The sequence below is a fragment of the Antrostomus carolinensis genome, unplaced genomic scaffold, assembly GCF_000700745.2.
Source record: "Antrostomus carolinensis isolate BGI_N321 unplaced genomic scaffold, ASM70074v2 scaffold33557, whole genome shotgun sequence".
Taxonomy (NCBI): Eukaryota; Metazoa; Chordata; class Aves; order Caprimulgiformes; family Caprimulgidae; genus Antrostomus; species Antrostomus carolinensis.
The window spans coordinates 6,643-16,691 of NW_010325889.1; the positions used below are offsets into that span (position 1 = coordinate 6,643).

Sequence of the window (10,049 nt, forward strand, 5' to 3'; positions counted from 1 at the left end):
CCTGCTGATTCAGTGCATCAGGATGGGCAGGAGCCAGCACAGAGGAGCTGGCGAGGGAGAGAAGTCGGTCATTGGGCACTGGCTGCAACTGGGGCAAGGAGAGCTCTGGGGGTCTCTCCAGTGGAGCCAGGGCTGGGACTAAGCCCCCTCCCCATGGCAAGAAGGGAGTTTAGGGGAGAGGAAGGGCAGGTGAGATCCCTTTGCCCCAAGAAATCCTTCTCCTTGTGCCTGTTCCAGGGGTGGAGAACACAATCTCCTGAATCCACAGGGAAACAAACTTCCAGAGAGCTGTTCCCAGCCAGTGCATCCCGGTGTGGTGATTCCTGGGTCCTTACGAGCATCCCCGTGCCCAGAGTGCAGCCACCACAGCTCTGTTAATATTCTGCACTTCTCCTGGCTTGTTTTGGTGTGTTTTTTTCTGGGGAGAGAATAATGGAAGCTACAAGTTGTCTCTCCTTTCTGCAGTGTGTGCTCCCATCCTTGCACGGAGTAGATAAGCCTCGCTCTGCAAATTAAAATTTAAATCTCTCCAGTGCTAAAAGAATTATCTCAGTGGTATATCAGCTTAGTGCCTCTCCCTCCAAATAAAGTTCTCCAAGGCCTTTTGTGGCAAAAAAACCAATATTTATTTTTTTTTCCTTGTCTATAAAACACATGAATGTTATGCTGGTGAGGTGATGCCCTGCTCCCAGACCAGGGACTGTCCCTGCCCCAGGGCAGGGTCCCAGAATGTACACAGCGCTACCAGTCACGGGCATATAATTAGTCTGTATTTTTAGTTCATGGGTAGTTCTCAACAGTAGCTGGGTCTATTAAACTTGATTCAGATGTGACAGCTTAAATTGTAAACAGCTGTGAGGAGTTTCATACTTAATTACCATATTTAAGTTTTTACCATAAAGCGTTTGCACTTCCATCAAAGATGTAAATAGCTCTGACATTCAAATGAGCTCTCCTGCTTCGCAGGGCTTAATTGGCACCGATGGGTTTGCTGGGTCCCCTCCCGCACAGGAGTGCCTGGTTTTTGGGGGATGCCTGTGCTCTGGTCACGCTCCCCCCAGTCGCCATCCCCTGAGTTACCAGGGGCTGTGGGTTATGGACCTGGATCTGGTTTGTTTAGTTTTGCAACTTCGTAAAACAAACTCAAGCCTCAAGGCTCCTGCGACGTGCCAGCCTCGCAGTGTTCCTCGTTATCTCCTTGCACTTAAACTGCTCGTGAGCTTTGCCGTCTCCTAATGAAACTGGCATTTGTGTCACTATTTATACATCTCCTGCAACTCGGGCTATTTAAGGTGGTGGGTTGGTTTTTTTTAATGCTGCTCAAGCTCTCTGCTTGGGGAGGAACAGAGTGACTGAAGGTGAGGGTGTCCCCGCTCCTGCTGCAGCCCTGGCTGTTGGTCTAAGGCAGCGAGACCCCAGCTTAGCTCAGGGGAGCCAAGGGAAGACCCCGGGGTCTGTCTCGTCCTGCCTCCCAGATTGCTTCGTGTTGCAGAGAGCTACCAATTCGCTGTGTTTTGCCCCGTTGTCTGTTGCTCTCGGAGCATCCTCGTGTGTGTGGTTGTGCACAGCGCTGGGGAGGGACGTGCCATAGCTCTGCACATCCCTCCCTGGCTCTGGCATGGTCAAAAGGTTAGTGTGCTACTTAGATGGGATGTGAGGAAGAATTTCTTTGCTGAAAGGGTTCTGAGGCATTGGAAGGGGTTGCCCAGGGCAGTGGTGGAGTCCCCATCCCTGGAGGGATTGAAGAGTCGTGTAGACACAGTGCTGAGGGACATGGGTTAGTCGGGGACTGGTCAGTGTTGGGTTCATGACTGGACTCCATGATCCTAAAAGGCTTTTCCAATCCAGGCCATTCTGGGATGCTGTGACAGCAGCGTGGGCCAGGGCTCAGTGCTAATTCCCTTTGAGATGTTGGTGGTTCTGGCTCTTCTCTCCCTATCTGTCAGTGCGGTGCCTGGGACAGCCATGTTCCTGCTTTCTCTGTCTTCCCATTACACCTAAAGACGTGTCTACAACGAGCTGCGTGTCCTACACGGAACAAGTCTCTGCTTCCATCAATATTTGATCACCACTCCCCAGCCAGGCGGGGAGCGTGCGGAGCAGAGGACTGGCTGGGTCCAGGTTAACACGAATCCACAAAGCAAAACCTCCAAATGATTTAAATCTACACGAGGACTTGTTGATTAACCTCATCGCTGTCTTTGCAGGCACAAGCAGTCACCCTCACTGTAGCCCAAGCCTTCAAAATCGCATTTGAGTTCTGGCAGGCAGCTAAGGAAGGTGAGTCTCTTTTCCCTTTTCCTACTCTTGACGTGAAAGTTCAAGGGCTGATTTGGGGTTTTTTTCCAGCTTTCAAGTGCCTTTTTCCCTCACCCTCCAAATTTCCAGGCTGCTGTTAAGGTTGGTCTAACCTCTGCTGTGATTTAAGGCATCTTCCAGGTTTCTCTCGACAGCCTTGTAAATCCAGCTGAGCTTTGGCTGCGCTCCCGTCTCGCAGGCGGGTGCAGAGGACCTGGTGTTTGTCTGTGGTACCTCAGGCTTGCTGCTGCCAGGATTTTTGCTTTCACCTTCCACAAGATTATAAAACATACCCAGAGCCTGGGCTGCTGTGGGAAGAGGAGACCTGGTGGCTCATCCTAGCTGTCCTTCCATCCCTCCTCCCAAAAGGCTTGTGAGCTCCATGAGCAGTGACGGGGTCTCCTTCTTTTGCAGAGAAGGAGAAGCGGGAGAAGTCCATCTTGGAAGGAGAAGGGACAAGCAGCCCCAGCTCGGACACCCCTGCCCATCCTGACACACGTAAGTCACCAGCAGCAGAGCTTGGCTTTGGGCTCAGGGATGGGGAATGTGAGGTCTGTGGGGTTTTCCCTGAACGGGGCAGGTTCCTGGGAGGACACTGAACACCAGCGAGGAGCAAATGTTTTTATCGTAGCAGAGATATTGCCCTCAGCAGAGCACTTGGAATGTGCTTGGGATATTTGCCAGGTCCTTCCATCTCCCCCCCCACATATCTCATGCTGCCCCTCATCCTCAGCTCCTGCCACCCCAAATCTGTCCACAGCAAGTGGGCTGGAATGTCCTTATGAGCTTAGCATGGACCCCCACGTCCCAGGTTTGATTTCAGGTTTGTCTCAGACCTGAAAGACCATGCCGGCGGCTCCAGAAGATGGACATCCAGGTGCCATTCTGTCTCCAGCTCCCCTAAGGAAGGAGAGGTGTATGAAAATAAAACAATTAAATAGTAAAACCCCTCATAATTCAGTGCCTGGCCGTGCTCTGCAGCCTCTGAAATGCAAGATGTGTAGCCAGGCAGAAGTGGGACAAAAGGCTAATCTCTCTTCCACGCTGGCCATGGAGATAAGAGGATTTGGCGCAGAGGAAAATAGCATTAAACTGGGCTTCCTTCCAGGCTGGCACATCTCATTTCTTCATGTGAAGGCCCAGGACTGGAGGAATCTCTCACAAGTGGTGGCACAATCAGGATGATGTGGGGCTGCCACGGGTGTAGGAATGGGCTCCAGCATCTGCCTGGGGGATGCTTGGCAGCTGGAGCACGTCTGCATTGCGCTTTTACTGCAGGGTGATGGGGACCACCTGAAGCTTCCCTGAAGCAACCCAGCCTGCAGTGTACCAGCAGCCCTCAAGCTACAAACTGCTCTTCACCCAACGCAGGATTTGCTCTTGGTCCTATAAAATAATGATGCATCTTTGTAAGATGCTGAATCGATGCTGTGGGCTGAGCTGAGGATATCACCAGGGGTCTGTTCCCACCCTGGGCTATGAAGCCCTGGGGTTGGGATGTCCTGAGGTTGGGATGTCCCAGCTCAGCCCAGGGCTGATCCTGACTCACCCTAGATGTGAGTGGGTACTCAGGAACTTCTCCTGATGGCTGCTGGAGGGATGAGCCAGCAGGTCCTCCCCTGCATCCCTATGGATGGGTCTTGGGTGCCTGATCTGAGCATCACAAATTATTCTGTCTGACACCACAGCCCCCGTTGGGGTGAATGCAGCTCCTGCTTCTGCACGTTAAAATTTGGGGCCATCCTGAAGGAATTAGATGCAACCCTTTGATTCTCCTCTTGAGAGGAAATGATTACTACAAAAAGGTTTGGTTTTGTGTCATCTCTGTTTTCCCCTCCCCTGCATCATTCCCTCTCTGCTCTGTTCACAGCAGCAGCCACGGGGAACTTGCTGGATTTAGAAGATCCATCCAAATCGCCCCTGACCAGCAGCACAAACTCTCCACACTTGGATAACAGCGTGTTTGGGCCCAGCTCCTCTGTAAATAACAACGTGGTGTGGGTAAGCGTGTCCCCAGGAAACTGCAGCATCTGTCAAGCCCAGAGGGTGCGATGCCACCTCAGTTTCCTGTGCTCCAGGTCTCATCCTGAGGCTTTTTCTTGGATAAGACCCCACAGGAGCTGTGGGGTGGCTGAGCTGTTCAGGTGGGGTTGCAGAGATGCCCCAGTGAGCTGGGTCTCAAAATGATCCATTAGTGTTTGAGTACTTGCTGCCCTTTTTAGTGTCTGTAAATACATGAATGAGAGTGTGAGGCACTCTGAGAAATGCTGCTGTCAGGTAATTGAATATTACTTATTCTCGAGCAGCGTTTCTCAGTGGTTTGTCACTTAATTGAGAGGCCACCTAACTGCTCTGTTCAGGGGAAAAAAATCATTATGTTGATGGCTTTTGTTTACCTTTCACTAAAACCAGGTTATAGTGATGTTCCTTATTACTCTTATTTTTCCCTCATTTTTGTTTGCGGCTGTATCTGGCTTGTGTGAGCATGGATGGCTTCTCTAAAATGTCCTCAGTCATCTGGCTTAATTGTTTCATGGACCACTAATAGAAAAATAATGACCCAGACCATGTGCCTGGGAGTGCATCCATTGAGGAGCCTCCCCCATGTCCAAGGGCTCCATCACTGACTGGGCTGGGGCTGATCTTCGAAGCCCCACTTGACCTGGGACCTCATCCCCACCACGTGCCCTCTCTGGAAACATGCCATCCCCTAAATTTTGGAGAATTGAATGATAAAGGTCTTTGTCTGAAGCCTGTTTCTTGAGTCTACCAGGTCTGAGCCTGAGGCTTTTCAAGTTAAACCTGAAGATCAACTCTATGCCTTATCAAATCCTGGAGGCTTATTTAGTCTCTGATCCCTCCCTTCTTGCAGAGTTTTCATATTTTAGATATTACATTAAATCTCTAAGTGCATCACAAGATTTTGGGAATAGTCAAGTCTGTCCATAGTAAAGCCCTCGAAACCTTGCTCCCCCCAAGCAACTCAAATGCTTTCCCTGGGAAACCTTAAGATCGGATCAGAGAAAAAGGATCCCAGAGTTGCTTCTGAGCAGCTCAGGTTCTCCCTGTGCTGATGCCGAGTTGTTTTCTGGGTTCCTGATCCAGAAAAGCCCCAGGGGATGCCTGCAGCATCTTGCTGAGCTCTGTCTGCGTCCCCCCTTTGCCCAGGAACCTGCAGCCTGTGCCAGTCTCCTGGCAGGAGCTGGAAGAGCCACGGGCTGTGGTTGACACCAGAGAGGATGTGGTCCAGCTGATGGGTTGGATCCAGCCCTTGCAGGCAACGGGACAGGATTACCCTGGTTTGGAGATGGTGGGAAAGGGCCAAGCCCCTGCCCCATCCCTGGACTGCAAGGGGAGCGCAGCATCCCTGACCTGAGCCCTGGGATCTGCTCCGTGGAAGCCTGGACCACCCAGAGTTATGCCTCTTACCTCAGGGCTTGTGCAGAGGGTGAGATGAAAGCTGCCCGAGGAGGCAGATTGCTGAGAGGAGTGTTGCTTGAAGCACTTGGAAATCAATATATATAATTTTTTTTATCTGACGTGCTCAAGCGCAGAGCTGAATCTCTAAATACACTTTTGTGCGTTCTCTTAGCAACTACTTCTCTCTCTTTTTATCTCTTTAACAAAGGAAATGGATGATGGTCTCGACGAGGCATTTTCAAGGTAATTCTAATGACTCCCTTTACAAGTTCACACCACCGGGGGACCAGCCCAGGAGACTTGACTAGTGACTGGCTTTTAATAATGCTTCTAATCTAATCAGCCACTGTGATCTGACCTAGGCAGCTGCCCCATCAGTACCTCGACTGTTAATTGAAAGATAGGCTTTGAGGCTGGCTGATAAGCCAAATATTTTGACAACCTTTTAAGGATGGAGAGAGGCTGGGATGTGATAGGGAATTTAATTCCCCAAGCAGTCAGTGTGTCCACTCCTGCTTACCAGGACGGTGTGAGGCTGCCTGTTTCCAGCCCTCACTCTAGCTGCGGTGATGCTGGTCCCAGCTTATGGCACAGGGGACTTTACCCTTCCTCATCCCTCCATGAGGTTTGGACTAACCCTGGGACCTCATTCCCATCTGTCCCCAAACCAGCAGCATCTGCTGAGAGCAGGCTCCCTGTTCCACCACTCCTTGTGGCAGCAGGGTTGCAGCAGGGCGATGCTGATGCACCAATTTTTAATTCATGCACCTGAGCACATTCCAAGTTCATGGCCGTGACCTCATTTGGCTTCGTCCACTCTCCAATCCAAATTAAGAGCTTCCTGCACGTGCACGCCGAGCAATCCAGCAATGTTAAACAAATCCTGCCTCTTTCAGGTGAGTTTTCCTGTCTGTCCCCGTGCAGGCAGATCCCCAGGGGGATGGGGACGCTGTAGGGTATGTGGGTCCTGTTCTCCAGATCAGTGTGTGAAGCTGCCCAGGCAGCGCGAGCTGCAGAGGTGATAATTTAGGCAAAGAGCTGCCTTGGGTGCGGGTGCTGCAGGGAGCAGAGAGCTGCCAGGCCCCCTCCTCTGTCTGGGAGATGCTGAGAGGAGTTGGGCAGTAGCAGGGCTGAGCACAGCGCTGTCACCTCCCTGAGAGCTGCTTGCCTCCACCAGGGTTTGCAGCAGCATAAAAAACCTGCACACTCAGCCCTAAGGAAACAGACCTTCGTGCCTTGTTTGGCTCTCAGGAACGATTTACGGCTTCCACTTCCACGGCAGCCCTGTCCCAAGTTGTGTTCGATAAAGGGGCTGCTTGAATTTATGTCTTCATGTCATCTGCTTTCTTCACCTCTGCTCCTTGCCCTACTTAATTAAGCAGATGTTGTTGGTTGCGGTCTTTTGTTTTGCATTGCTGGATGCCGAGCTGTCACGTCACCCTTGGCCTTCTGGTGACTCAGTGTTTGGACTGCTCATCCACCGAGGCGGGTGCTTCTGAAAGTGTTCCTGATGCACCATCATTGCTGGTCATTTTTCTTCTTTATTAAAAAACATGCGTGTGGCTGGTTTAATCTGAGGCTCGTTCGACACCGTGCCTCCGCTGGATGAAACACCGAATATTTGAGTTAACCTTTTGGCCCTGGGAGAATTGATGCTGCAGTGTTACATTTTCAGAGGTATTTAATAACATAACAACAAACTGGACCTCGTTAGGTTTTGTGAAACATCTGGGATGGGCTGAGATGAAGACCCTGTGGGCTATTAAACATCATCTGAGTCCTGCTGTGTCTTAACTTGAAGAGTTAAATGCTTGGGGGGTGCAGTGGGCAGCGAGCTACCGCACACGCTGCGTGTCCAGATACAGCACCATGAAAATTGAGTCATTGCAACGAGGCTGCTCCTTTGGTCAGTGGAGCCTTTACACTCAGATAAGATCCCAGCTAACGATGCACCTGCCAACAAGAGCTCGGGGAAGGAAAACAGCATCATTCTGCCAGACCATTAATATACGGGGTGTCCAGACTGCAAATTCCCTGGATGCCTGTAGGGGAAATGTTAGGATAAACCAGCAGCGAAGCTGCAACAAACTTGAGAGCTGCAGATGTTACGTGCCAGCTCTCCCCTTGCTGAATTATTTCCTGCCATTGGAGGATTTTGAAATGTGGAACTGCAGCTTGGGTTCAGCATTACAGCTGCATCAAGCATCCAGGCTCTGAACTGCCCAGATTTGTCTTCTTACTTTCTGTTTTTCTCCTCTCTTAGACTGGCTCAGTCGAGAACAAACCCTCACGTCCTCGACACGGGACTGACAGCTCAAGACATCCAGAGCGCAGAAACGCTCTCACCTGTAGACTGGAACAAAATAGAGTCCAACACAGGCGAGAAAGATGATCTGTTCATGTTTTGAGGTCAAACACATTGAAGAGCTGACAAGAGAAGAACCACTAAAAGTCTATGGACTGAATCGTGCTGTTGCGGGTGCTGTACGCGAGGGACTCTTCTGAGGGCTCTTCACCAAGTCAGGTGATGTTACAGCACAGTTTAGACCAAAGCTTTAGAAATCTAATGTGGATTTTTGTACGTTGCTTTTATCTAAACCACAAGATGCTCTTGAACATATTTATTCATAGCCGTTACAGTTTACATATATTATTGGAAGGTGTCTAGAGCATCTACGGTATTAGGTGGCATTAGACCATGAAAGAACCTTCAGCAGTGCCTGTTCCTCTCTGAAAAAAAGACTATGCAACACCAAAGTCTCCCTGTATATACTTCCCTAGACAAAGACCTGCAGATGCAAATGCAATTGCAAGCACAACTGTTACTAATCCACTGTTTCTTGAACAACACATCACCTGCCTGGGCGGAGGGGAGGAGATTTGCAGCAGCTGCTAACAGCGTTGAAATCAAAGAGGTAGCAGAGATCTTGCTTTTGTTGTGAATGTCTGTGATACTCTCACAGTTGTCAATCATCCCTATGTGTTCTGGCTGTTTCTTTGCCAGCTTTGTTATGGGAGTTGACACTTTTTTTACCCAAAGACTCTATGAAGTTTTGCACTTTAAAACTTGAACTGAAAGCAATGGTCCGAATTGTCAAGGTAAGCAGTGCCTGTAACTTCTCTTCAGAAGCTATTTACCTAAAAAAAACAAACCAACCCAGCAATAAGTCATAGAATGGTTTGGGTTGGAAGGGACCTTAAAGCTCATCCAGTTCCAACCCCCCTGCCATCAGCAGGGACACCTTCCACTAGACCAGGTTGCTCAAAGCCTCATCCAGCCTGGCCTTAAACACTTCCAGGGAGGAGCAGCCACAGCTTCTCTGGGCAACCTGGGCCAGTGTCTGACCACCCTCACAGCGAAGAATTTCTTCCTAATATCTAATCTAAACCTCCCCTCTTCCAGTTTAAAGCCATTTCCCCTTGTTTTGTCTCTACCTGCCGTTGTTAAAAGTCCCTCCCCAGCTTTCTCGTAGCCCCTTCAGGTACTGGGAGGCCGCTATAAGATCTCCCCGGAGCCTTCTCTTCTCCAGGCTGAACAGCCCCAACTCTCAGCCTGTCCTCACAGCAGAGCTGCTCCAGCCTCGTGGCCTCCTCTGGACTCGTTCTAACAGGTCCATGTCTTTCTTGTGTTGGGGGCTCCAGAACTGGACACAGAACTGGGGCCTCACAAGAGCGGAGTAGAGGGGGAGAATCACCTCCCTGCTGGCCACGCTTCTCTTGATGCAGCCGAGGATATGGTTGGCCTTCTGGGCTGCAAGTGCACATTGCTGGCTCATGTTGAGCTTCTCGTCCACCAGTGCTGCAGGTCTGTTTCAAACATGACTACTCATGTGCACCGTTTCTGATGCAACTCAAAATACTGAGGCTCCGTTGCACTGTTGGCTTTAAAAGCAAAACCACCGGGGAGTAACAATTTGTTTTGCTAAAGCACGTTGGAAGTTTGCAGGTTGGGTGAAGCCAGGAGCACGATAGATCTGTGTTCTTAGCCCCGCTAAGTGGATTTGGCTGTGCGTGCCTTTTTACTGTCTCAACACCATGTGGTTGTTGCTCACTCAATAGACTCAAATGGAATTGGATTAGGCAAGACCAATACCTGGATGTTCAATTAGCAAGAGGTGCCCCTTCCAGCCGTGCTCTGATCCTTTTCCCCCCTGACAGCCGTGTCTCTTATGAGGCTTGGGAAGCTGTCTTCATCTGCTCCTGGAATTGAAAATAAGTAATGGAGGCATAAAGCTTATGCTAATTAAAAGATTAAGTTTAATGATCCTAAATAGTCACACTGACAGTTTGCAGTGTTTGTGGCCTTATGTGAAGTATACTAATCTGTTTTA

The 10,049-nt window shown here is 50.1% G+C and overlaps 1 protein-coding gene across 1 annotated transcript in view; it reads left to right on the forward strand.

Moving 5' to 3' along the window:
- LDLRAP1 (low density lipoprotein receptor adaptor protein 1) overlaps positions 1 to 8,580 on the forward strand; it is a gene marked incomplete at its 5' end in the record, with an annotated part of 14,009 nt that extends 5,429 nt beyond the window's left edge. The window contains 5 exons of the mRNA XM_010171407.2: positions 2,208 to 2,280; positions 2,713 to 2,796; positions 4,169 to 4,299; positions 5,927 to 5,961; positions 7,982 to 8,580. Coding sequence (XP_010169709.2) covers positions 2,208 to 2,280; positions 2,713 to 2,796; positions 4,169 to 4,299; positions 5,927 to 5,961; positions 7,982 to 8,126 — 468 coding nt within the window. The remainder of the gene's footprint in view (positions 1 to 2,207; positions 2,281 to 2,712; positions 2,797 to 4,168; positions 4,300 to 5,926; positions 5,962 to 7,981) is intronic.
- Between the last annotated feature and the right edge of the window lie 1,469 nt (positions 8,581 to 10,049).